The sequence below is a fragment of the Paroedura picta genome, chromosome 2, assembly GCF_049243985.1.
Source record: "Paroedura picta isolate Pp20150507F chromosome 2, Ppicta_v3.0, whole genome shotgun sequence".
Taxonomy (NCBI): domain Eukaryota; kingdom Metazoa; phylum Chordata; class Lepidosauria; order Squamata; family Gekkonidae; genus Paroedura; species Paroedura picta.
The window spans coordinates 140,264,046-140,291,905 of NC_135370.1; the positions used below are offsets into that span (position 1 = coordinate 140,264,046).

The 27,860-nt window shown below is 41.1% G+C and overlaps 1 protein-coding gene and 2 long non-coding RNA genes across 8 annotated transcripts in view; 1 reads left to right on the top strand and 2 right to left on the bottom strand.

Annotated features, from left to right (window-relative positions):
- Positions 1–14,891, bottom strand: part of NOVA1 (NOVA alternative splicing regulator 1) — a 171,570-nt gene extending 156,679 nt beyond the window's left edge. For 2 of the 5 annotated variants that reach the window (XM_077323000.1, XM_077322998.1), the window contains exons 1-2: positions 13,828–14,891; positions 11,862–12,005 (exon numbers count right to left, since the gene is read on the bottom strand). In XM_077323000.1, coding sequence (XP_077179115.1) covers positions 11,862–12,005; positions 13,828–13,963 — 280 coding nt within the window. In that variant the 5' untranslated portion in view covers positions 13,964–14,891. Of the gene's footprint in view, positions 1–5,384; positions 5,469–6,706; positions 6,864–11,861; positions 12,006–13,128; positions 13,284–13,412; positions 13,555–13,827 lie in introns of those variants that run through there. The other 3 variants (XM_077322999.1, XM_077323001.1, XM_077323003.1) reach the window with 3 other exon arrangements.
- The window catches only part of LOC143830468 (uncharacterized), a 72,786-nt gene continuing 58,593 nt past the window's right edge, over positions 13,668–27,860 (top strand). Inside the window, exon 1 of one of the 2 annotated variants that reach the window (XR_013228464.1) lies at positions 13,668–13,752. This is a non-coding gene — a long non-coding RNA (uncharacterized LOC143830468). Of the gene's footprint in view, positions 13,753–14,228; positions 14,279–27,860 lie in introns of those variants that run through there. The other variant, XR_013228466.1, reaches the window with a different exon arrangement.
- Positions 19,884–27,860, bottom strand: part of LOC143830469 (uncharacterized) — a 37,128-nt gene continuing 29,151 nt past the window's right edge. Inside the window, exon 3 of the long non-coding RNA XR_013228467.1 lies at positions 19,884–22,944. This is a non-coding gene — a long non-coding RNA (uncharacterized LOC143830469). The remainder of the gene's footprint in view (positions 22,945–27,860) is intronic.

Sequence of the window (27,860 nt, forward strand, 5' to 3'; positions counted from 1 at the left end):
CTGCAAGGTGAGAGATCTATCAAGAAAGGCTGAATAGACAATGAGAGTCCAACTCAGTAACAGTAGCTGGAGGAACAAAACTATCATTTTCTACCAGCCTTAAAGCTGCATAAAGTCCAGTGAAAAACCACCGGTAGTAGACGAAAGATAGACTATCGGCGTCATAATCATATGAACTAATATGGGCAATTTGTCAACTTGTAAAGTACATTTTTATTAAAATGTAGCAACTACAGTAGTAATTTTTGTTCCACTAGTTGTTGTTTTACCTGATAAAATTACTGGATTGGCACTGAATTTAGATTTAAGAAAAAAAAATATGACACAGTTTTTTCTCCATTCTTACTGCCCTACAATTTCATTATCATGCAAAAACCTTTTAAAAGCTTGTGTTCATCCATACACATTATTTTCTGGTACTAACCCTAGAGGATTGATAATTCAAAAACAGTGTCTTTTTCGACACTGGCAGTCTTCAAGCAAAGGTTGGATACACACTTTTCTTGGATGCTTTGGGCTGATCCTGCGTTGAGCAGGGGGTTGGACTAGATGGCCTGCATGGCCCCTTCCAACTCTATGATTCTATGATATGAGCTACCATGTCTTTAAAAATATTATTTCTCGCCAGAGTGCACCATACTGTTTAACCCTTGTCTACATATAAAAGTTTATAGAGCACCACTGGGGCCTCTTATGTATGGCGGCAGCTACTGCACGGGAGCAGAGCATGCTGCCCCAGAGTAGCGCGCCCGCGCTGAATGCCGGGACCAGAAGGTAAGCCGGCGGGGGGGGGGAGGTTTAGACGGCCCGGGGGTAGTGGGAGGGGGGCAGGCCCCCTCTGCAAGCCCAGGTAGGGGCAGGGGGTCGCCCCTGCCAGCTCTGAGGCTCCATGGGGCCTGCAGGGGTGCACAGTGTCCCGGTCGGGGCTGGGCGGGGGCAACAGGCCTGGTGCTGGCAATTATGCACAGAGCCGGTCCACCGCAGCCCTGGCTTACCCAGGACACTACGGAAGATCCTGCTTTCGCTTAACACAGGCCTTCTGTAGCCCTAGGCCGGGAGGCATCCCCGCGCTGGCGGCAGCAGCGAGCGTTATTGGTGATTTTAACCGAAGCGCTGCTGCCGCCAGCACAGACATTAAGAGAATCATAACTGGATGTTTAAAAGATAGCTGAACAATACCCGTCAACCCTCCATCAAGCCTGTCATTTTCTAGTTTTTTAAAAATCTTAGTAATTAATATATTCTTAAAAATTAGGTTAGATCAACCTTTCTCAACTTTTTACTGTTGAGAAACTCCAGAAATATTGTTCAGTCTTTGACTAATCCCAGAAATGACATGATCATGCCGCATATGTACATGTCCATCTGGGACTTCTCCTTTTCCCATCCCCTCCAGACCCATCATTGGCCATTTTGGAAGGAGTGAGTGGGTCAACATGACCATTTATGGTTATGTCACCTGATAAATGTTTACCAAGTGTTAATGAGAAAGCCTGGGTTACATGTTTAAATCTTTTTCTTTTCCTGGATATTTTGAAAAAGGTTTTGGAGGAGCATGTTCACATGTAGGTTTGCATCATATGAATGGTATAATCCAAAATGAAACTATAGAAAAAGATGAAGAACAAGCAATAGAATGGGAGGGAAAGGATTAAGAACATTCTCTTACTCGGTACACCTGACAGCTTATCCCACTATTTCATTGATATTGAGCCTCTTTAGTCATTGCTTGATTTGGCATTATCTTGTATAGGATCTCTCTTACTAGGCTTGGGGTGTAGCAAGTCAACCTTTTTGAAATGTACCTACATATTATATTACATATAACATATGTTTCTATTTAAAGTAACACTAGCTGCAAAGCCCGTTCTTAAGAAAGGGCCCCCTTGAAAGGGGCCCCCTTGCCTGGCACCTGGCCAGGCAGCTTAAGGTGGCTTTGGGCAGCAGCTCGCAGCCAATGGGACGGGGGTGCATGCCAAGAGGCCCTTGTTAGCATAGCCAGCCTAGCAGGCCAAGAGGCCTTCATTAGCAAGCCTTCCACCACAACCCTTCACCCAGGGCCCTCTCCTCTTACCTGCTGTTAGGCACTGAGGTGTCTGATAGCAAACAGGTTATAGTCCAGGGACGGAGGGCAGGAGCTGCAGGGGCAGGACCAATCAGGGCAAAGCTGGCAGCACCCTGATTGGCCCTATTCCAACTTGGACAACCGGACATGTCCCACCCCCTAGGCTGCTTCATAAATATATAGAGGAACAACAATGGATAAGGATTTCTTTCTCTTGTTACCTCTGAAGTCAGATCATCTTTGTAATTTAATTGAACAGCAGTTTCCTTTAACCAATAAATGTAGAGGATTGAGGACACTGCATTAATTAGGGGTAGTCAAACTGCGACCCTCCAGATGTCCATGGACTACAATTCCCATTAGCATTTGCTGGCAGGGGATCATGGGAATTGTAGTCCATGGACATCTGGAGGGCTGCAATTTAACTACCCCTGGCATAAACTTCTGTGCTTCCAAGACAAATTTATTTTTAAATATATATTAAACCCAATAGGTATAGGTCCAGAATCTCACAGCTTAGATTATTGTAAATGTTTTAAAAGGACTTAATCTTTGATTAGCAGATCCTCTTGTTTTGTCTTTAAACATTCTCCATTGTTCTTTTCCACTTTGCTGTAATAAAAGATAGCTAAATCAAGCAGAAAACTGCAGATTCCAGAACTTACTGATAAGAACTATAGAAGCTGCCTTAAAAGATTTCATATACTTCTAGAAGTAAAAGAATTAAGTTCACAGATTCCTCAAGAGATACATTATAGTTTCTAGCAAGTTTGGAAGATATCCTCTAATGCTACAGACAGATAACAGTAGTATTTTGTCATATCACACACAAACCTTCTTGCCAAAGGAAAGCATCCTGCACAGGAAGTCAATGAGCTTTACACCTGAACAGAATGTCACTGCCAAAAGGAAACTGATATATTTACTGGAGATGAGCAAAAGGAAACTGATATATTTACTGGAGATGAGCAAAGGATGCTCATGAACGCAGGTCTACCCAATAAATGGTGGGACAGAACTATTCAGACTACAAACTAACTTCAGAATAGACTGCTCACAACACAGACTCAGAAAAGACCAGTACTGGCACTTGAATCAGTGCACAATGAAGAAATGTCAGACACACAAAGAAAAGACAGATTCTGAAGCAAATGTGTCAGAAACTCAAGGTAGCACACATGGGTAGAAGTAGTGGTGGTAGAGGAAGAGAACAGCTTACTTTCTATACCCCACTTTTTACTACACAAAGGAGTCTCAAAAGTGGCTTACAATCACCTATCCTTCTACCCACAACAGACACCCTGTGAGGTAGGTGAGGCTGAGAGAGCTCTGAGAAAAGTGTGATTGCCCCAAGGTTACTCAGTTGGCTGCATGTGGCAGATTGGGGAATCAAACCCCATTATCTAAATTAATGTTCTACACAAAAATAAAACATGGACCTTGACAAAGCTACCACCAGGAAACAATCTCATTGAATGCAAGCGAATGCTTAAGGTAAACTAAATGCAGACAGAACTCTGGAACACTACAAAGCCAGATTCGTTGCTAAAGACTCCAAACTAAAAAGTCAAGTATTTGATGAAATCTTTGCACTGGTAATGAAATGCAATATAATCAGAATACTTTTAAGCATAGCAGCATCCAAGAAGGTGCACGGCAAACATCTAGATGTCAAGATTTGTACATGGAGCAGCCAGGAGGTTTTATAGGCCCCAAACAACCAAATTTAGTCTGCAAACCACAGAAGGGACTAAAACAGACATGTGCCTTGAATGAAAAATTATGCTCACAGCGCAATGCTTCAAGCCAGAATAAGTGGATTCATGTCTGTACACTGAACACAGACATTGTACTTTTATTCCCATGTATATGCTGCTGACCTGATTGTGGGTTATGACAGGCAAATGGACCATAACAGCGAGGTAATGTGTCTAAACAGAGAAGCAGATATTAAGGAGCTTTGAGCAGGTTCTTATAACCTAGGCATACAAATTGAAAGGGAGGAAAGATGGTTCATTTCTCCTAAACCAGGGACAGAATACAATTGAACTCCTATAGGCATTAGGTCTAGAAAATGCCAATACAATGGCAATACCTCTAGAAACTGATTTTCTTACAAACACCAAAATAAGTGAGCCTTTACCTAAAGATAATCAGTACAGAAATACCAGCAGACAACTTCTATACTTAAGAACCACTAGGAGATCCAATATTGCAACTAGTGTTAGGAAGGGATTCTTAGTAGAAAGACAAGTGCATCAAGCAAGAAAGAATGGGTTGCAGGGAAAACAGTGGTTAAATACTGAAAAGGAACTTAAGATTTGAAACTAAAATTGCCATCCACTAGTAATCCAAAATGACATAATTACCCAGATGCAGAATGGGCAGGAGACAGCTCATACTGTAAATCCACATGTGGGTACTTCTTTCTATATGAAGGTAGACCAATCTCGTGAACCAGAACGCAAACTACAGTATGTTCGTCTTCCCGTGTCTAAATATAAAGCATCTGCAGATAATTGTTGTAATTTAGACCTATTATTAAGGAAATTTAGAACTGATGAATAAAATCCATTTCCACTTAAAGAACACAACCAGAGCCACAATAAGATTTCTCAATAGGGAAAAAATGGAGTAAAGTTTCAATACATGATATGAGAAGGGCATAATAGAGATAAAATACTGTTCAACAGAAGAGATAGTGGACAACATCCTGACCAAGCCTCTATCAAGAGATGAATCTGAAGAACTACAAGTTAAGATGAAACTTGAATACTCTTGCGTACAACATTAAGAACTGTTGTTGGATTCTAACTGCATGCAAGAGGATCTGGGAAGGAAGGGGTTAAGAGAACTCACTCGAGTTCACTTCTCATTGGTGAGATGTTGCTTACCTAATATAAGAAATCTCTTCTCCCACCTACCTAGGCTTGGAGCTGTAGCAAATTAATCTTTTTGAACTTCATCTGGTCACAATATGTTAAATGTTATCCACATGAATATGTCATGTAAGACATTTTTCTATTTTTGTAAGTGAAAATTCTTCTTTCTTTTTCCTTTTTTTTCTTTTTCTTTCTTTCTTTCTTTTTTTGGCTAGCTTTGAGGTCAGATCATCTTTGCAATTTGTTTGAATGCTTTCTCTTAACCAGGAAAAATGGAGGATTGGAGATACTGCATAAACTTCTGTGTTTCCAAAACAAGATTTTTCCCCATTAAACCCAATGCTCTGATTTGAAACTGAACATTAAGCAAGATAGAGCAGGCTTCAAACAGAAGTCAAACTGACCAAACAGACAGATCAACGTTTTTCCCAACTTACTGGCTGGCAATACAAGATGACAAACGTGAACAAATCCACGGGTGAAGATTATTTCAGAGTGATTCCAGATTTTGAAGCCATTTTCTAAAAGAATCAAAATTATTATTTAGACAACTCTGCCCGTTGTGACAAGGCAGATATGACTGAAGTGCAGGAAATAACAGAGGGAATACCTATGGAGAGTATGTTATTATAACATACTTATGGAGAGTATGTTATTATATGTCCACACATAGTAAGAAGAAACACGTGACCATAATTGAAAATTATGCCATTATAAATTGCAAGCAATAGTTTTAAATGGTGTCCATGGGACTGTGCATGATTATACCACACAATCATGTGAAGCTGAAATGTCCAATGAACTGAGTAAATCTAAAACCTTAAACAAATACCAAATGAGCCAAGTAAGTCGACTCAGTTCAAAAAGTTCATATATATATTTGCCTTCAATATATGTTGAAACTTAGGAGATCAAAAGAAATAAATTGATTCTTACTACCCTGCGTTTCAAAGTGCGTACATTTCTAAGCCTGGCAATATTTACACATTTATATTCCAAAGCACAGAACAGTACAGCACAATATAAACAATTATCTCAATATGTGTGTAAACAAAAACTGTTTAGATATCTACCATAAAGGAAGAATGTTAAATATTTTAAACCTTATTATATGACCAGTATATGGAACAAATAGAGGTAGAAGTCACCAACTCCCTAATTACAATTTACAAAAATAGAACTTAGTTTAATTAGTCTAGAAACTAAATAAATATTTCCATACGCACACAATATTTGCTTGTGAACAAGTAGGTATTTGATATTCAGAATTAATGGCTAGTGGAAAACATTTTGACTGAAGCAGGCCCTACACATTATCAGAACTTAGTTCAAAACATTAGTAATAAAGCCTAAGAGGGTGATCACATCATATAGGCTCTAAAAACATCTTACAAAAACGTTCTCTAAGTATTTCCTTATTTTTCTACCCAACTTGGTTTTATAACCTCTACTTATTTACATACAATATCAGCTAGTTTATATGTGTTTTAAAAATATTCAGCAAGAGCAGGGAGAAAAAATAGCTTATCCATTTGTAGTATGTGGTGCATTTTATGCTATGACACTGCAGCCTCCAAGGGTCAGATTAATTAAGATCAACAGCAGCTGCAGTGCAACGTGAGAAGCACACTGCCACAGTTCCCACCAGTCCAGCCCAATTACCTGCAGCATTCCAACACTGGACAACTGACAACCTTCACAGTCTCTACCAGTCATTCATTCCCTCTGGACTACTGATAAATGTTAAAAACAAACTAACCTCTTCTAGGGAAGGGTTGTTATGCCAACTGCACCTGCTGCAAACTGCAGTGATGAGTCCCAGAGAGATGTTTGTCAGTTAGACCTCTACAGATGTTGTTTTAAGTTAAAGTATAGCTATGTCCGAAGATGGAAATGAGATGGCAATCGGGGGGAGGGGAGCCCTCCTTGTAGCCCCAACCTTCACAAATGTCTGCTCTCAAAATCTGCGGTCTGACAATACAGAAACAATACATCAATACAAAAAACTGGTTCCTTCCTAGCACAAATACATTAATCGGAAAGACTAGTTTTAACAAATTCTTTGTTAAGACCTATTTGATTGGGAAATTAATTATCACAAGAAGACATGCTTTCCCCAAAATACGGGTCACTTACTTCTGTCACCTTCTTAAAGCCAGAGTTTAAAACATGTATTTTTTTAAAACTGGGGAGTTACGTTTTATGAAGACTGTCCTTAGGGACTCATTTGTTACAGTCTCAGAAATTACATCCATATTACTAAGATATGTATAATTATTATAAGAGAAATGCTACCGGTGTAATTAAGTTGCAGTTCCCCAATAACGGAAAACAATTTAAAATTTTGTTTGCAATGTTTTTCATTAATCGTACCACTAGCAAGTTTGTGACAGTTTTAAATGCTGAAACTGAAAGCCAAACATAAGCCTGACTTATAAGGATTCTTAATACGACTCATTCTTCCCATGCAGGTGTATCCTACAACAGCGAAATATAGATGTTAACCATACAACAAAATAAAGAATATCTACTATTCATAAACCTTTTTTAAGTAAACTAGTCAGGTAGAGTATAAATCCCAGCTGTGAAGTACATTCTTCTTTCAATTTACTGTTATTGTCAAATAAATGTGTACACCAAAGTTTTCAAAAGACACAAGGAAACTTTATATTGACTAATGGTTGCAAAGTTAGTATTCAACTTGTAAACATTATCTGACTATACTTGCTGAAACCATAGTCTGAAACACACGTCAAATGAAGTACATCCATGTGTTTGTTACACAGAATTACACCTAATTAAGTTTCCCTTAAAATGATTTAACATAAGGGTCTCAAGAAAAGAATAATCACCATATTTGGCATCAAGAAGGAACTTTTTCAGGTTGGTAGTTATTCTGGAATAACAGAATATGATTTGGCTCACTTGCAGCAACTTCCTCATCCAGCATAGTGCACTACTTATAGAAAGCCTGTCTAAATTCACTGGTTATACTGCCCGACTGTAGGTAGTAGACCATTTTACCCCTCCACTTCTTATAGTCTAAGAAGATGGCAATCCTATGTACTTATCTTGGAGTGTTTCTCAATTTATTTCTGAGTATGTCTGCAAAGAATAAGGCTGCTCGTGGTCCTTTAATTGTAGCCTCCAATGCAACAAGTATACATTTAAGAGTATTACTATTTTATAACACAATTCAAGATAAGCAATTCAGTTTTGAACACAATTTCTTCTTTTTCATGTTTCCTTCAGCAGGCATGAAATCAACTGTCAAATCAAGAAAGGACAAAACATATAAACATTAAAAGTTCTAAGAGCCAAAGAATGTGTTTAATGGAAAGACTGTAGCCATCTTCTAAATAAAAAAACTATAAACAATACCCACAAAGCAAAATCAAAACTACCCAACCATCTTACAGAAATATTATTATAACCTCTATTTGAACTTTAAAATAGATCCAAATTTTTAAAATAAAATAAAAAGTAAAAAGAACTATGACAGCTGTGCAACTGAAAATGCCTTCTAATGGCTGGTATTCAATACTAGTACATTTAAAAGTAGAAAGCTATGAACTAAATTTTATCCGCAGATATAACTGGAGGTCCACAATTTTCAAAATTTGTATACCAAAACTATCTAAAAAATCTAATTCTCGTTAAGTTTAACGTTAGCAATTTTATACAGAGCAATATAACCTGTGATAAGGCTCTCATATCAGAACACCTACATGCAAAACTAAAACACAGTAAGTTCAGAGATGTTCTTTCCCTTTCACATAAATGACCTCCTCATTGCAACACATCTTCTGACATCTAAGGCTGCCAATTGGCACATATTCACACTTAAGTATTTACAGTGTAAACCATACAAATAAAATCGTAATAATGTAAGAATGGATATAGTAGAAAGATTACAATAAATAAATTACAAAAGAGACATGATCAATTATTTAATTGGAGAAAAGCGGCAAATTATGTATTACAGTCTCATAATTCACTTAAGGTTGAAAGTTTTCCTACATTGTAAAACCCTCTTAAGTAGGAAAAAAACACCCAAAATATGCCCACATTATTTAAAAAGCATGTCTATAGAACTCTCAGCATAACGTTGTTAATCAATTTGTTTAAACTTCTGCATATGTATGTATCAGGACCTAAATTCAAACAAGTTCCAATATCACTTCAGAAAGAAAAAGTGTTGAACTCTACTTCTTCTCACTAGTTTTCTTATCTTTAGAAATATACCCCCCTAATTAAAATATTCAGTGGCATTTACTAGAAGACACAATATAAATAATGGCCATTAATTCCTTCTTGGGGGAAGTGAAATCTTTTCAAAACAAGATTCAGAAGAAATTACAAGCCCAGGTTCTGTGTGTGTGTGTGTGTGGGGGGGGGGGGGTATTAATGAATTTTACTGGAAACAAGTCCATCACTTACTGTTACCTCGTTCTACCAAGAGTATTATTGCACATTTAAAATCAAAGTTCTGCAACTACATAAACATTCTTATTTACAAACAATTACAAACGAGCTGCATAGCTAATGATTACGCTTGAAAAAAAGACAAGTTCAGATGGGTTATGTTCCTTCTTAACAGTTAATTTTCTATAAACTATAGGCTAAATGTGTTTTGACAGCATGAACACAAGTATATTAATCTGAAAATGTGTCCTACATTGTCAGCCCCAACTAATGAAAAAATACTATTTCTCTACAAATACTATTTATCTGCAAATGTAAATAAGTAATATTACTTAAATTACTAATAATTAATGTTGATTCTTTCTATATCAGAGTTACATTTTTCTGTCATTTAAAGAGATTTGTATGAACATATTTTCCTCTGACTACACATAAACTTCCAATAAAATGTTTACTACCTACTACTGACTATAAAACAAATATAAATGTGCTGAGTTGAGCGCTCCAGTGTTAATTCATACAATCAGTTGGAAATTTTGCTTTTACAAAATATCAAGGTCTATACAAATTTAAAACGTATCTAAAATTAGCATTGTTTAAGACTTCGGGGGGAATATGGACTGGAAGACATCCAAGTGTCATCAGTTAGAAGAATGCTAAGAGCGCCAAGAATTCCTCAGGTTCATGGACAAACACATACAGAAACACTAACAAGCACCAATAAGGAGTGACTATCTCACATCTGTTCATGTCTTAATAGGTAGCAGTCTGGTTAACTGTATGTCCAAATCATTCGCTTGCTAAGAAGTGATCAATAGTGTAGCTTGTGATGTATAAAACAGATCTCAGTATCTAAACTGGGGATTAGTTTACACCTGTTACAGTCACACTGTACAAGTTCTCCTTCACACTGGCATTTCCTTCAGAGGAACCTATTTACGTCACTGAACACTTAACACAATGTTGCAGATAAAAATTTAAAAATGTAAGCCTGAAAAGTCAAAGAACACCTTAGTACCAATTACTATCAGAACTAAAAAAAGGTGAAGGTTTATTGCCTTACTTTGTCCTATTATTACATTTTAAAAATCTCCATAAATTTAGATGTGCAGTATTCATCACATTCAACTACTTCCCCCCCCCATCGTCATAATCAGACATTCAAATAGGGCCCTCTGTTCCACTATTATCTGTCAATTCAACTTGCTATTTTTGAGTTGTAATTGCATCATTTTTACAATCATGGTTTCCTAAAGTCTCACAGAACTATGGACTATCAGCTACCCTATATATGCCAAATGCCATATTATTTATACCTTTAAAATGTACATCTCATAAATGCTGTAAACACTATTTCAAGAAAAAGGCACCAGTTATAAACCTAGTGCACTTTACATATAATATCATCTCTATTACTTGTAATGTGGACACTGTCTACCTCTGTATCAGAAACATCAGAAGATGATGGCAAACTCTGAAATGGACCCACTTCTGAATCTAAGACAGAATGGCACAAGGTGACTTCCTAAATACTCTTGTTCTGATCATAACCTTTCTTCCTTCCTCCCCCTCAAGTCATATGTCTAAATACAATCAACAAATGTAAATGTAAATGGAGGGACAAGGGAGTAGGCCATCTCAGTGCAGAGCTACAACTGTCATTCAGAATTACAAAATCAAAGTGCCATCACATTTTATCAATGATGTTTCATTCCTACTTTCAGCATAAACAACACATTTTAATTTAGAGTAGACAATCAGAACCTGTACAAATACCCTATTCAGAATGCTACTTCTGTATGTCAAAAATCACCATAAAGAGCATACCTGAATCACACACTCTTCTATATGTAAGTAAATATAAAATATGTTGTTGTTTGTATATAAAAGCAGAATTCATTTTTATTTCCTAGCGGAACTACATGTATTCTTTCCCAATAGATTTTTCCTATCATAATTGCAATACATAAACAGAATCAGGAAAACGTCTGATGAAAGGCATTTGGTCCCTTTATTCCAACAGTGAACAAAGCAATGAAGCAGAACGAAGGAACATAATGGATTTAAGGTAAATGGCCTGTTCTATAAAGAACACAGTGTGGTTTTACTTAATCAGTTTAACTGCCGTAACAATGATTTTTAAAATTTCAAAAAAATATTTCTTAATGCCAGCTGTCAATATTGGTTTTTTAAAATATTGCTAGCAATAAGAACAAAAAGCTCAGAAAATACAGGCATAATAGCATTATCCTCCTGAATTCCCCCCCCATCGTAATTATATTGCTTCTTATCAAATGGGGAGGGGGGAACCAAGACCAGTATATTCCCCACACACATTATATTTGAATGTTATTTTACTATTTAATAATGCAATTGAATGAAATGGCAAGCCAATACTGTTCATTTATAAAGGTATGCTGCTTAATTATACAGAGATATGGATAATAGTACTCTAGGGATTTAACAAATCTTCTAAATCTTGCACCTACCTGGGTAAAAATCTTTGGATTTAGAGAGCTTGATGGTAGCCCCAGTCTCTTTCTGCAACTGAACAATTGTCTGTCCTCCCTTCCCAATTATAGATCCAGCCGCATAACTAGGTATGAGGACCTTTAGAAAATATTGGCCGTCCTCTGAAAAAATTGAGATATAGAAGATTAATTACTACCTGATGTCATTCTTCGTCAAGCCTCCAAAAATATGCTTTTAACTGTGTAAGCAGTAGTATACAGACATACATAACTAGTTGCACCAGCATCCTCATATTTGCTCTGAAATGATGAATCTAATAAACTGTCTTTAATTTTGTGGCGCTGTGGGAAGAGATGACCCAGTTCAAGTTTAATTTTATGTGTGAAATTGTTCTAGTTCCAGCACTAGTTATTGTGATACAATACGATGGACTGATGCCTTCAAAAAGGAATACAGCTTTCACGAAAATTTGGCCAACAATTTTGACTTTCCCTAAATTGAGCAAACACACACACACACATATATATACATATTAAAGAAAGAACTAGTAGTTGCAAAAAGCTATTTTTCACCATCAGAAAATAGTTGCTGGTCTGTATTCTTCATAAGGATCCTCATTTTCCCCCACAAATAATCCCAAAAAGGTGAGATCTTGTTCAGGGGGAAAAAGCCCTCAATGCAACACGCATACATTCATTTGCTTAAGTAAACCTGATGTATTTCTTTAACATTTCTTAGATACCAATGATCTCTTAAGCTCATTAATTAAAGGACATTAAGAAGATTTTTTCTCAAAAGAAAGGAAGCTAAAGTCATGTACACCCTTAAAAGGTGACAGCTAGTGTTAAGTTGCCCAACGCTAGAGGGGAAGAAAATATAGAGGCAGAACTGGAAAGGTAAATGCTATGAATGAATGAATTAAAAATTTCTTAACAATCAAACAGCTGTACTCCTTACCCAGAACAGGTTTAATACCATCAATGATGTGGACCTTTTGAGGAACCAGCTCTGAAAACTCTTTATGTAAAGATGAAAAAAACCCAGAAACATTTTAAGCCCTGTTTATTAAAAACAATCCCCCACTTTGGACATCACAGTTTATATTCAAATAGCATCTTTAGCGAAGTTCGAATTTATAAAGGAACAGGTTCAGAGCCTTCTCACTTTCTCTGAGAGCCAATGTCCCAGCTAGCACAGGTGTGCCCCCCAATACATTATACAAACAGTTAAATACATCAGCTATCTAAGTTCTGCTGTTTGTTAATGCTGGATGAATAAATTCACCTCTGCCTCGGTGCATTGTTATGAAGACTCCAGTGCAAATGAATAGAGGAGATGCTGGTCCCGTTATAACTCATCTCATCCAGGAAGAGCAGGATGTTAACTAACAAGTCACCGCACTAAGACAGGCAACTCCCGCCCTCCCTCCGCAAACCTCTCTCTGACACACACGCGCGCGCACACATCCCATCACCGTGACCCAACCCCAGGAAGAACAAATCTGTGCAACATTTTCCACTGAAACGGAAAGCGGAGCCAGGAAATAGCCAAGATTTTGTAAAGTCTACCTGGCAACTCACAAAAGAAAACAATCATAAGCAAAGGGGGCTGGTGGAAAGTGCCTTTTTTTCCGGCCGCCATTTATCCGTCCAGTTTCCCCAATGGTGAAATGTGAGCACAGGGGATGGCGAAAGAGCAGCTTTGGGCTTTGCAGCGCCGGAGGGTCAAAAGACTGAGCAGCCCCCTGCCCAGACGAAAAAGCTGAAAATCAAAATAAAACTGGGCTGCTAGATGCTTGCAAAGCGACGCCATTTTGATGAATGATAACATTAGAGAAATACAGACTGTTTGGGGAAAGGCTATGCGGGTGAGGTGAAGCGAGGTGAGGAGAGGAAGAGAAACGGGCAGGTAGGAGAGGGGAAGGTGGGTGTGGGATTTGGGGGGGGGGGAGGAGGAGGAGGAAGAGGAGGGGGAGATACCCACCGCCCGTGTTGGTCCTCTTGGTGCTGCCGGCTTCAGGGGGAGCTTCAAGTGGTCTTTTCCGGGAGTCCGGCGGGTCCAAGTCTATGGGCACCCCGGTGTGGGTCCCGTTCTGCTGAATGGGAGCTGCCGCCATCATGTTTGCCGCCGCCGCCGCTGCTAGAAGGATAACTGGCTTCTCCCTTCAGGGGTGGGGGGAGCGGGGAGGGGGAGGAGGAGGAAAGGGGGCTCGTCCCACTGGTTTTTGGTTTTGTTTGCCTCCCCCCACCTCTCTAGTCCAGGCTTAATCTGGGAAACGAGAAGCCCAAAGGATGCCGCTTTTTGTGTGGGGAGGGGGGAAGGGGAGCGCGAGAGAGTTATTTATCTGGCACCGGCAAAAGTGGGGGGGGGAGGAGAAAGAAAAAGCAGGCAGGACGAAGGAAGCAGCTGCAGTGCAGTGCCAGCAGAAGCGGAGGTAAAAAATAAAAAGGGGGGGGAGGGGAAAGTGGGGTGGGATGGATGGGGGGAGAAAGAAAATAAGAGAAAGAGTGGTAGGGAGGAAAAGGGGGGGAAGAAAGTGAAGCAGAGGAGAGAGTGAGGGGGGAAGGAGAGGAGGGAGAGTGAGTGAGTGAGTGGGGAAGGAGGGGGGAAGGATGAGGGAGGCAGGCAGGCAGAGGAGAGGAGGGGAGGGAGATGTAGAGAGGTTAGGTAGGTGGCTGCCCTAGCGAGTGGTGGGAAGAGGATTGAGGGGATTTGCCTCAGCAGCCCCCTTCGGTCGCCCCCCTCCCGCTCCCCCTGCTCTAGTCGTGCGTCTGCAGCTGGTGTAGAAGAGCTGCCTGGACGGAGGAGGGCTGGTGCTGCTTTCGCGCTCTCATTCTCTCTCCCCCCCCCCCCCCCGGGTTTACGAGCCTCTCTGGTGCGTTGCCGGGTTAAAGTCAATAAGGAGTTGCCGTTGAGCCGCTCGCGTTCTGTTTCTCACACACACACACGCAGAGCACAAAACACTCGGGAGCGCGAGGCTTCTTGGGGTGTGGGGGAAATGGCAGCTCGCTCTGTGTCTGCCTCGCCGACACCCTCGGAACCCAAACAGTTGAAGGTGTGGGGGCGTGATAGAGAGAAGGGGGGGGGGTTAGAGAAAGTGTAATAATAAAAAAAAAAAAGTGTAAGGCGGGCTTCTGCAGAAAGATGGGCGTTTGAGCCAATCGGAGGGAAATAGTGTCAAGGTCGGATTGCAGGGTGGAGCAAATCAGAAGAGGAACCCCCCCCCCCGCAAAAAAAGAGTAAGGGGTCGTCGTCTTTCTTTTTCACCACAGTTGGAGTCCCGCCCCTGCTGAAGAGTGAGTGGAGCCATGCGCTCCTCCTTCTTGCGTTCTTGTAAATAAACGTAGGCTGTTCCTAATATTCTAGAAACCCAACTATGGCCACTAGTTGTTTTTACTATTCTTTGTACTTCGGGCTGGAAACTTACGTGAAGGAGAAAGCATGCTAAAAAGCAGCGTAATGAAAAGGGCTGGAAGTACAACTTAAGTGTCTTTCAGTTGTGGGATATGCCGAAGTGAATGTCAGTTACGTAGAATGTATTGAAACGCTCAGATTGTTTAGTCTTTGTACTATTAATCCAATTAAGGCTAAATTAGGTACAGATAATCCCTTCAGACATGACTATCGTCCGAGAACCAAAACTCATCTGCCCCATTATAACTGTTTAGCAACCCCTAATGTCAGTGTGGTTAAATAACAACCTAGTAGGTCTGCTATTTTGGCAAGTGTGCTACTAATCAAGATCAAGCAGGCGGTTAGACCACTCTACTGCAAACTAAAGTACAATAAACTCATATCTTTGTCAAGTGTTGTCTCTCATCTACTGACTTGACCCATAAGCATCAGCACAACTCTAGCAGAAACAAGGTGAAAAACAGATCTAGCCAAACCCTTCAATTTCCATTGAGAAACTCTCCTGTTTGTGATGCACCATCCTATGTTTGGCCAGAACAAAGTTTGAGGCCAGTGGTACCTTTAAGACCAACAGGTTTTTTTTTCATGTCCTTGCACCCTTTAGCAGAACACACTTGGCTGGTGTAATACAACTAGCCCAAGTTAGCTGACCTTAGCTTCCCTGAGATATACTGTGAACACACACATACCAGAAAAAGTCAGTAGAAATCCAGTCTAGAATGGGTTGCTTGCAAAGCAATGCAACCTTCTTCCCTCACAGCCATAAGATTTCAGCACCTCTCAAGAGTTATTCATATTTCATTAGGAAGTTATGAACAGCTGTAAAATAACAGTTGTTACATGTATTCACAAGGAATAAATAGGTTGTGGTTTTGGCCCTACTATTCATTAATTGAAAGGGAGTTGGCGGTGCAGTGGGGCTAACTCTAGAATTTATGCATCAAACATGCTTTGGTAGAATGTTACAGCAGACCTTGAAATATATTCCACTACTATTCTTACCTTGTTTATCTTATGGAAGGTGCCTGCTATACGTTTTAAATCAGATCTTTACTAGTGCAGTGATTCAAAATGCACCTTTTATTACAATTATTAATGCATGTGGTGCTTGTGTCAAACTGAGCATTTGAAACAAAAAAAAAGTTTTACAACGGTAAGTATTGATAAGGCACAACAGTTCAGTGATCAAAAAAATATAAGAATATGCAAGAGTGTTGTGGCTTTGTAAATTATTTATCTTCCTGATCTCTCACTTAAATCTTAGGTGTATCAGAGTTTGGTGGGTTTGTTTTTTGTTGTTGTTGTAAGTGAAATCATTTGAATTGCCATGAAATAATATGTTAAAGATAAATGAATAAAATAAACAATATATTTCCTCTGAATTATAAGTAATAGCAAATAATAAATCATGTTTTCAAACTCAAAAGCTTGAATTTTTCTTTTGGAAATATTGCCTTCTCCAGATCCATAAAATCTACTTTGAGAAGAAGTGGCTGCACTATTTTATGATTTTCCAAGTATGTGTGGCATACTTGCTCCTTTATTTTCAGTTACTTCCTTAGTACTTTCTTAGCAATTCCATTCAATGAGTTTGCATTTTTTATTCATTTATTAACTTCAAAGCCCATACCTAAGAACAGACCTTGAAAGGGTCTCCTCCCCTGGCCCCCGGCCAGGCAGCTTTGGGCCGCAGCTCGCAGCCAGATCAAGTGGGGCAGATGGGGGCTGGGCAGCTCGTTATCAGGGCCAGAACAGAGCTCCTTAGCAGGCAGTCAGCAGGCCGGGAGGCCCTTGTTAGCAAGCCCTCCACCATGACCCTTTGCCCATGGCCCTCTCCCCTTACCTGCTGCTGGCTCCAGGTACTGAGGCGTCTGAGAGCAAAGAGGCTAGAGTTCAGGGCCGGAGTGCGGGAGCCGCAGGGGCAGAGCCAATCAGAACAAAGCTGGCTGCACCCTGATTGGCCCTATTCTAACTTGGACACGTCCCACTCCCTAGGCTGTTTCATAAATATATAGAGGAATAACAATAGATAAGGATACTGTGCCTTTCTCACCAATGGGGACTTGAAGCAGCTTATATCTTTCTCCTCTCCTCATCTTAAAAACCCTGTGAAGTTGGTCAGGTTGTGACTGGTTTGAGGTCAGCCAGCAAGCAAGATTCCAGGCACACTAAGCACTGAAGCAGGTGTAGGGGGGACTGTGGCTTAGTGGGAAAGCCTCTTTGCTTCAGAAGGTTCCAAGTTCAGTCCCTGGCATCTTTCATTAAAAAGGAACAGTTAGTGGGTGACGTGCAAAACTGGTTCCCAAGACCCTGAAGAGCCATGGCCAGTCTGAGTAGAAAGTATTGAATTTGATTGAACAATGGTCTGATTTAATATAAGGCAGCTTCATGTGTGTGCTCACCACACTAGCACATCAATATTTCCAATGAGGTTTTTTTTTGTTAAACCAAGAAATATGTAACTAGGGCCAATTTAGATCCCAACAGCAAGCATGTAAACTTGCAAAAGTAGGGAGCAGCAGCATAGAAGAGGATGAACTGTTTTTTCTACGTGCTTTTTACTACGTGAAGGAGTCTCAAGGTGGTTTACAATCGACTTTCCTTCCACTCATTTCCTCTCAGCTACACCTACCTCTCACGATGTTTGTTGTGGGGAAAGGAAGGGTAAGTGATTGTAATCCGCTTAGAGAAACCTTCAAGTAATAAAAAGCAGGGTACTAAAAAAACAGCTCTCTCCCCAGAACAAACACCGTTTCATGTGAGTAGGGCTGAGAGAGCTTTGTTTGAACTGTTACTGGCCCAAGGTCACCCAACCTCCTGTATGTGGAAGAGTGGGGAATCAAATCCAGATTACTGGCCACAGTTCTTAACCACTATACCGAACAATGTAGCCAGGTTCTTCACTATGATCTCTTTCCCCTTATGTACTACTTTAAAATAATAATTTCATGGTCTAACTGTATTTCAAATTGGTTCTCTTTTTTGAATCAATTCCAGTAATTCTCTGTGTGGCTCCATCTGTGGATACTTAAATCTGGAGATTGAAGGCATTAACAGACTTTCTGCAACCCTCATAAAATCCCCAGGTTTGAAGAAAAATAGTTGCTCAAATTAGGCGACCAGCAGATAGGAGGCCCCTCAAGGGAGATTGTGAACCTCTCCTTAACATCCGGAGAGTTCCCCGAAGGGTTGAGGCAGTGGAATGTCCTCTCTTGAAAAAAAGAACGCTAAATCCTCGGGACCCCACCAGCTACCGTCTGGTCTTGCATCGTGCGTTTTTGGGAAAGGTAGTTGAACGGGCTGTGGCGGATCAGCTCCTAGCATTCTTAGAGGAAGCTTCAGCCCTAGATCCATACCAGTGTGGCTTCTGTCCTGGCCATGGAGTGGAGACCATGCTGGTTGCTCTGACGGACAATATCTGGCGCCAGCTGGACCGAGGCAGTTTGGCCATCCTCGTGCTTTTAGATCTGTCGGCCGCAGTTGATGTGCTCGGCCATGAGTTGTTGGCCTACCACCGGACCGGGATTAGGGGGATTGCACTGCAATGGTTTGTCTCCTTTCTGCGGAACCAGATGCCAAGTGTTGTGGTGGGGAAGTTGTTGTTGGACCCCTTTGGGCTCCCATATGGAGTGACACAAGGAGCGATACTCTCCCCTACACTTTTTAGCCAGCTTGGTGTAGTGTTAGGAGTGCAGACTTCTAATCTGGCAAACCAGGTTTGACTCCGCAGTACCCTACATGCAACCAAGTGAGTGACCTTGGGCTTGCCACAGCATTGATAAAGCTGTTCTGACCGAGCAGTAATACCTGGACTCTCTTAGCCTCACCTACCTCACAAGGTATCAGTTCTGGGGAGAGGAAAGGGAAGAGGATTGTAAGACGCTTGAGACTCCTGGTAGAGAAAAGCAGCATATAAGAACCAACTCTTCTTTTAACATCTAAATGCGCCTTCTAGCCCAGTTGGTCTAGGGCTATGGGCTGGGTTGTCACCAAAATGTGGATGACACCCAGTTCTACTCCTGATGGATGGCCGGCCAGACTCCCGCACCCCCAAGACACATCTAACAGTTTTTTGGAAGCAGTGGCTTCCACTGTACCCTTCCACTTACCCTTCCTTTCCCCACAACAAACAGCGTGAGAGGTAGGTGTAGCTGAGAGGAAATGAGAGGAAGGAAAGTGGTTTGTAAGCCACTTTGAGATTCCTTCACGTAGTAAAGGCAGAGTCGTGTGAAACTCAACCCTTCCAAGACAGAGGTTCTGTGGCTGGGTAGAAGAGGGCAGGACACGGAAGCATACCTCCCCTGCCTGGACAGGGTGCAATTGACACCTGCACCAATCACCAGGAATTTTGAGGTGATTTTTGATGCCTCCCTGTCAATGGAGGCTCAGGTCAAAAAGGAACCCAGACAGCATATTTTCATCTGCGCCAGGCATAGCCACTAGCACCCTGCCTGTCCTCAAAACACTTGGCCACAGTGATCCATGGAACAGTCACTTCCAGACTAGACTTCTGTAACTCACTCTATGAGGCCTGCCCTTGACCTTGATCTGGAAATTACAGCTGGTACAAAATGCAGCTGCAAGGGTCCTTACTAGGTCATCTTGGAGGGCCCATATCCAGCCAGTGCTGCGACAACTGCACTGGTTACCAGTCCAGTTTCAGATCAAGTTCAAGATACTGTTTTGACCTTTAAGGCTATACACAGCTTGGTACCGCTTATCTGCTTATGCTTCTTGCAGGGCTCTTCATTCTGCAGATATGAATTTCCTGGTTGTCCTGGGCCCCCGAAACATTCACCTGGCCCAATCTGGTAGAATCTGGACCCAATCTGGTAGAATAAGCTCCCGGAAGAGCTAAGGGCACTGATGGAGATCTCTGGGTTCCACAGGGCCTGTAAGATGGAACTCCTCCACCAGGCATTTGGTTGAGGCTGGGGTGGTGAATTGGAGTCACCATCTGAGGATCCTACCCTGCTTTTTAAAGATCAGGCTCCCGGCCCCCATCGTTTTGTGCATCAGTATAGGTCCAGGGGCCGATCTACAGGGCTGAGCATTTGGGGGGGGGGATGTTTTAAGGGCTGAAGACTCAGATTATGATGCCATCTGTTTCTTTTGTTTGGGAACTTTAGGGAGTTTTATACTGTAATTTTTATTGTTTTATTTGTGAACAGCCACGAGATGGTACTCCCGAGAGCGGCGGTATATAAATTAAAATATAAATAATAATAATTTTTATTAGTTGGATTTCTTCCTCGTGGCTGGATATGGACCCTCCAAGGTGTTCCCGTGAGGACCCTAGCAGCTGCCTTTTGCACCAACTGCATTTTCTGAGTCAAGGACAATGGAAGGCCCACATAGAGCAAGACAGAAGTCTGTTCTGGAGGTGACCATCACATGGATCACCCCCAGATTCCTGGCACAGGACACGGTGTTAAGTTGCACCCTGGCCAGGTTGGGCAAACGTGCTGCTTCCTTCCTTCCCAGCCACAGGACCTCCATCTTGGTGGGGCTGAGCTTCAGGCAACTCTGCTCAAGCCACCCTGATAATGGGGGAGCAGATTAAAGATAGGTGAGTGGGAAGGAGAAAAGGAAGTATGGAAAGGAGAACATATAGGGGTTGACACAAGGAGGCAAATTTTAAAATGATGTTAAGGGAACAGGGGAAAATGAGGTCCCCCCCCCCCCCAAAGTGTTTGCAGGTTCTCCATTGGTTAGCTGTGGCTGATCTTGCCCAGCAGCTGAAATTTTTCTCAGGGAGAGGCTGTCAGGTGTAGGGAAGTAGGGAAAGCTGAAGATAGGGAGACATGTAAAGGTAGATTGACTGGTATGTGGAAAGGAGAGAAAAAATAGTAAAATGGAATAGTCTATGGGGACTTTAAGGATAGGGAAAGAAAAAATAGCAGGGGAGGGGTAAATGTCTCCTCCCACAAGTTCTTGAGGGTTCCCCATTTGTTGTTAGTGGTTTTATACCTTTAGAAATTCTCTCCTGGTATTTTTCTTTATTTTATAACAGCTTTATGTTGTTTGACAACAGTTTTTGCTTTAAGAGTAAGGCTTCCTTAAAACCATGTCAGTCTCCTCAGTAGGTAACTGGTATATTTTCAGGTGGGATCTAAGAATAGAAAATGAGTGGCTTCCCAATAACCCCTTGCCAGCTCAAGGTTTATATGAACTGTGAGTATCAGAAATATTTCTGGTGAACAGCAATTCTTTTAGAGTTCAAACACATTGAGATTTTGTTAAAATCTTGGTACTAGATCCTATTTCTTTAAATAAAAGCTGCCATATCAAGTTTTTTTGAAAAGCAAAAAAAGAAGACATACTTCCCAACTGAATACTTCAAATAAGTGATCACTATGATAAATCTCATTTAAATACCCCTACTATTTAAGTTGTGATAATTGCTACTAATTAGGAATATTCCTAACCTTCAAACCCCAAAAAGTACCATCAGCTTTTTACATACAGCCCAAAAGAGGATGGACATAAAAAGAGGACCTTTAGTAACATTATATCAAGTCTATTTTTAAAAAAGCGTAGGTGAAACAAACCAGGTAAAGTGATACTTTTACTAACCCTACACTTATGGCCATGTACTTCCCTTTAAAGTAGCAATCTTCTTAATGAGGAGATGCATGTACTTTCCCCAATTGAGCAATGGGTGCATTTCCTTAAGCTAAACTTTGCCTCTCTACTTTTAAATGCATTTTACATTTTTAAGCCTCATAACCCAGTGGCTAAGAAAATGACAGAATACATGCACACAGCATCTTCTTAATCTTTGGGTCCTATTGTAACATAGTATTATCTTTCTGAGATCTTCAAGCAACTTGCCTTGTTGTGGTCTGAAGCCTGTCCAATAGCATAGAAATCTGTTCAAGGCAAGGCATTCCATTGTGCTCCTGGGACTCTGCTGCTTAAAATGGTTCCCTGTTTCTTTCAATGGAAGGTGACCCACAGTTGTATTCCTGTGTATGGAAATCCACACTCTCTGTATAATTGATTAGGAACCCCACAATAGGAAAGGAGCAGAGTAAACAATCTCTTTAGCTTAAGATGTTTCAAGATAGTAGAATTTACTTTCCTGTTGTTTGGAAGTGAACAAAAAAAATCTATAGTATTATATCGCCATGTTCCATAAAAGTGTTTGCTTCTTTTCATCTGTTAAATAAATTTAAAATATCAGGAGGGTTTTTATTATATCTATGCAAATTGTCAGTTTGAAAACTGATCCAATGTGAAGCCTGGTCAGCAAAGAGTAGAACAGAACAAGGCTCACGAAAACTAATCTTACTTCATACAAACAGCTAGTCGTTGTATTTAGGAATGATGCAAACCAGGAAACGACCTCTGTACATTGCAGAAGACTCAAATAACACCGATCCATGGTCCTTAAAAGTGAAAGGCCTATTTATTTTTTTACTAATGACAGCTTCTTTAAGGCTCAGGAATTTGATAATAGATATTGCGGAGAAGCTTCAAGGCTAGAGATATTCTAGTCACATTTCTTTGTAGTGTTTTTTTTAACCATATCTGAATCACAGCAGGACTGATAAACATTCAGTATTACCTTAGAATAAACACATTCAGGCAAAGATTTGCTATGTGCATTATGAGCAATTACCTTCCCATCTAAATACGTCTTTGCTGTCATATCAATGTATTTTATTCTCAAAGTGGCTCCATCTGCGGAAAGATGAAGAAAGAGGGCAGATTGGTTGGTGGAAGGAAGGGAGAGACTGGCAATTGTCAGGGAAAGGAAAGAGGAAGAAATTAAATGCCTTCCACAAGCCCTTCTAAGCCCTCCGGTTGTCAATATATCTAATTTTCAGCATAGCTCCATCAATGGATACTTAAATCTGGAAACTGATGCCATAAACAGACAAGATAGGTATTTTCTTCAAACCAGAGAAAAGTCTCAGATATGCAGTAAATCTGTAAGCTTAAAAAAAAAACAACAACAACTGGGAAATTAAAATCCTCAAGATGACCAGATTTTAACATTGGTAAAGTGGGACACAGTTGACGGTGGGGGTTCTTGATTAAAAATTTGGTCTATATGGAGCAACAAAAATTTTCATAGAATGCATACAATGCAAAAATAGTATTGTAATATATATATATATTATATATATATATATATATATATATATATATATATATAACATATTTTTTTAAAATTCAACATAAGTACATTTTGCCAGGTGCCCCCAGATGTCCACCCAAAAGTGGGACAATCTGATCACCTTATGTAAGCTGTTTTGAAAAAAAATTGCAGACAAAAGTGAGTTATCAATGAAATTGTTAATAAATAAAGCTGAAGATGGGAAGCAGAACAAAATGGTGTTTTGATGGAAAGAGGAGGATATGGGGGCTGATAGTAAGAGGGAAAGAGGAAATCAGAACATCATGGGGAACCTTATCAAAAGCTTTACTAAAATCCAAGTAAACGACATCAACCGAATTTCCACGATCCAGCAAACCTGTTACTTGGTCAAAAAAGGAAACCAGGTTGGTCTGACAGGACCTGTTGGAGACAAATCCATGCTGACTTCCTTGGATCACCAAATTGTCCTCCAGATGTTTGCAGATCGCTCCCTTTAATATCTGCTCCATTATCTTCCCCACAACAGGGGTCAGACTCACTGGTCTGTAGTTTCCCAGGTCATCCTTCCTCCCTTTTTTGAAGATCGGAATTATGTTTGCTCTCTTCCAGTCCTCCGGGACATCTCCAGTCCTTAAAGAGGTCCCAAAGATGATGGACAAAGGCTGTGCAAGGTCTCTGGAAAGTTCTTTGAGCACTCTCGGGTGCATTTCATCCGGCCCAGGGGATTTGAACTCATCCAGTGCAGCTAAATGCCTCTCGACAACCTCTCTATCCATGTTAACCTGCCACCCAGACACTATCCTTTGGCTATTGCTATCTCTAGATGTGCCTAAACCCTTTGACCTGTGGGAAAAAACAGATGTAAAATAGGCACTAAGCCTTTCTGCTTTCTCTGCCTCTTCCGTTAGAGTTTGTCCATCCGCACCCAACAGTGGGCCTATTGCCTTCTTTACTTTACGTTTGCTCCTCACATAACTGAAAAATCTTTTCTTGTTACAATGGGCTTCCCTGGCCAATCTTAGCTCACTCTCAGCTTTGGCTTTTCTGATGATTGATCTACAGTGCCTAGTAACCTGTAGGTACTCTTCTTTAGAGCTCTGTCCTTTCCTCCATTTCCTGAACATTTTCCTTTTCTTTCTTAGTTCCTCTTGAAGTTCTCTGTTCATCCAAATAGGCTTCTTAGAGCGCCTGCAGTGTTTTCGTCTTTCTGAGATAGTCATTGATTGAGTATGCAATAGCTCTTGTTTGAGTAGCGCCCACCCTTCACATGCTCCCTTCCCTTCCAGCATTCTCGTCCATGGTATGACACTCATCATGTCTCCAAGTTTACTAAAGTTTGCCCTACGAAAATCCAACATCCACATCTGGCTACAAGCTTCCTTGGCTTCCCATCTCAAAAGGAATTCTATGATGACATGGTCACTTCCGCCTAGGGTCCCCACGTCCTTCACTTCATCCACCAACTCTTGCCTGTTGGTGAGTATTAAATCCAGTATGGCTGAACCTCTTGTGGGTTCATCTACCATTTGATAAATGAAATTGTCAGCCAGGCAGGTCAGAAAGTTGCATGACTGAGGACGCTTCGCAGAGTTTGTTTCCCAGCACATATCTGGGAAATTGAAGTCACCCATGATGACAAGGTCCTGCCGCTTGGATATTTTCTCAAGCTGCTCACAAAGTGCAGCATCCACATCCTCTTGTTGGTCAGGCGGTCGGTAGCAGACACCAACCACCACACTGTTTGTTTTCCCATCGCTTATTTTCACCCAGATGCTTTCCACTGTAGATATGCTCTCCTTCACTAGAATTTCCTGACAGGTAAGCCCTGTCCTCACATACAGTGCCACTCCTCCACCTCTTTGATCTATTCTGTTTTTTTCTGAACAATTCATATCCATCCACCATTCCATTCTAGTCATGAGAATCATTCCACCAAGTTTCTGTGATACCTACTAGATCATACCTTTCCATCAGCATGAGAAGTTCCAGCTCTTCCTTCTTATTGCCCATGCTTCAGGCGTTAGTATAAAGGCATCCTTTTACTTTTGGTTCCCTATGAGCTGGCCTTGCCGGTTGGGCTGCCCCTGATCGTTCTCCTTCCTTACACTCCCTATTTTGATAGTCTCCTTCCTCTTGTGGCTTCAGTTTAAAGCTCTCCTGATGAATCTCCCCTGGTTCCTGCCAAACACATTCTTCCCCAACTTCGATAAGTACAGTCCATCAGGTGCCTTCCTCAAGAAAGCCTATCCGATGGTCCCAGAAACCAAATCTCTCCTGCCGGCACCAAAAACGCAGCCACTGATTCACCTCCATTAACACAAGTACACAAGGATTAGAATAGGCTCAGGTTGGCTAACATCAATAAAATACATGTTGAGATGGTTTGATAGGAAGTATAATTATTTGGTCAAGGAAAGATTAATAGTCACACTGCACAACATGAAGACATCTCAAGGAGAGACAGCAACATGTTTTTCTTTAAGCTACTGGGTACATGGTTTGGATCCAAGAAAGCCAGCTTGGTGTAGTAGTTAAGAGTGGTGGCCTCTAATCTGGAGAATCAGGGTTGAGTCCCCATTCTTCCACATGCATCCGTCTGTGTGACTTTGGAACAGTCACAGTTCTCTCAGCCTCACCAAACTCACCGAGTGTCTGTTGTGGGGAAAGGAAGGGTAGGCAATGGGAAACTGCTTTGAGATTCCTTCAGGTAGTAAACAGCATAGTACTAAAAAAAGCTGTTATCTCAAGAAAAACAACATACAATCTCTTCAGCATAAGATGTTTAAAGATAGCAGATTTTTCTTTCCTGTTGTTTGGAAGTAAATAAAAAAATCTATAGTATTACATCATCATGTTCCATAATAGTGTTTGCTTTTTTTCATTGATTAAAGAAATTAAAAATTAAGCCATGTATGATTAAATGGATGCAAAATATTGAGACAAATATGACAATAGAACAATGGGAACTAGCATGGTCTAGAATCCTTAAGTATACTAACAGTATACTAACAGTCAAATACTTAAAGAAAACTGGTATAAAATGTTTTACAGGTGGTATGTGACTCTAAAAATGGTTGCTAAAATTGCTAAAAACTGTGATAACAAATGTTGGAAATGTGGTGACAAAGTAGGTTCTTTTTTTCATATGTGGTGGAAATGTGAAAAAGTGTATATGTTTTGGGCAAAAGTTCACACCATTGTGCAGAAAATGTGGGGTCTTAGATTTCCTATGAAAGCTGAATCTATGTTATTAAGTATATCTCCGCAGTGCCTCCCAGCTCAAACTCAAAGTTTATTCTTCTACATGACGACGGCAGCAAGTCTAGTTCTGGCCAAGAAATGGAAAAAGAAATTACCTTTGATAGAATACTGGTTGAACAAACTAGCGGACTTTGCAAAGAGGGCCAAACTGACACTGATAGTTAATGGAAAAACAGTAGAGGTGTTTCAAGAACAATGGGGCCCTTATCTGAATTATTTAAGAAGATAAACTAAAAAGGGACACTTAATAGAGGGGATTTAAGTGCAACAAATGAAGAGCATAATCTATTTTTCTTTGTATTAATTTATATTATCTGTTCTTTTTCTATATGGGCTGATCCTGCATTGAGCAGGGGTTGGACTAGATGGCCTGTATAGCCCCTTCCAACTCTATGATTCTGTGATTCTAAAGAAATTAAAAATTATATCCTTATGTAAACTGGTTAAGTACCCAGTTTAATATCTGAGGGCTGAGGCCAAATTGGTAGCCCCTAAAACAAAGGATTTAATGTGTTTGCTGGGGTAAGGCAAATATTCTGTTATTGCTGAAACAAAAGCCTTTGATTGAGTTATAGGTGGCTGCCAAGTCAGGGAAGACACCAATGATTGCTTCAGGATGGACTCTAATGCAGTGGTCCCCAACCTTTCTGAGGTTGGGGACTGGCAGGGCATCAGGGCGCGGCCTGCGGCCCGCGCGGGCCACGCCCACACATCGGCCGCGCCCACGGGCCATGCCCGCGCATCGGGCCGTGCCCACGGGCCGCACCAGCAGGCCGCGCCCACGCATCGGGCCGCACTCGCGGAGCTGTGCCCACGGGCCGCGCCCACGCACCGGGTCGCACCCGCAGGCCATGCCCGCGCATCGGGCCGCGCCCGGCCCTGATTCCCTCTCCCCGCCCTCCCGCAAGCTTGCGGCCTGGGAAGTTTGTTACTGCGGGGGGCGGGGAGAGGGAGCCGCAGCCCGGCGCCATGGCCTTCGCAGCCCGGCACCGGGCCGCAGCCCGCAGGTTGGGGACCACTGCCCTAATGGATTTCCCAAGTGAAGACAAAAGAGTAGTTAGTAAGAATGTCAAGGTGTTTGGTGCTCTGGTAATTAAAGAAGGGAGATGGCTGTGGTAGGGATGAATGAATTCGGGAAAGAATTACCACAGATGTGTGGAAATCATTTTATGCTAATAAAGAAATGAGCAAATTCCTGGGTATCATTCTCCCATCAATAAGCCCTATTAATGTT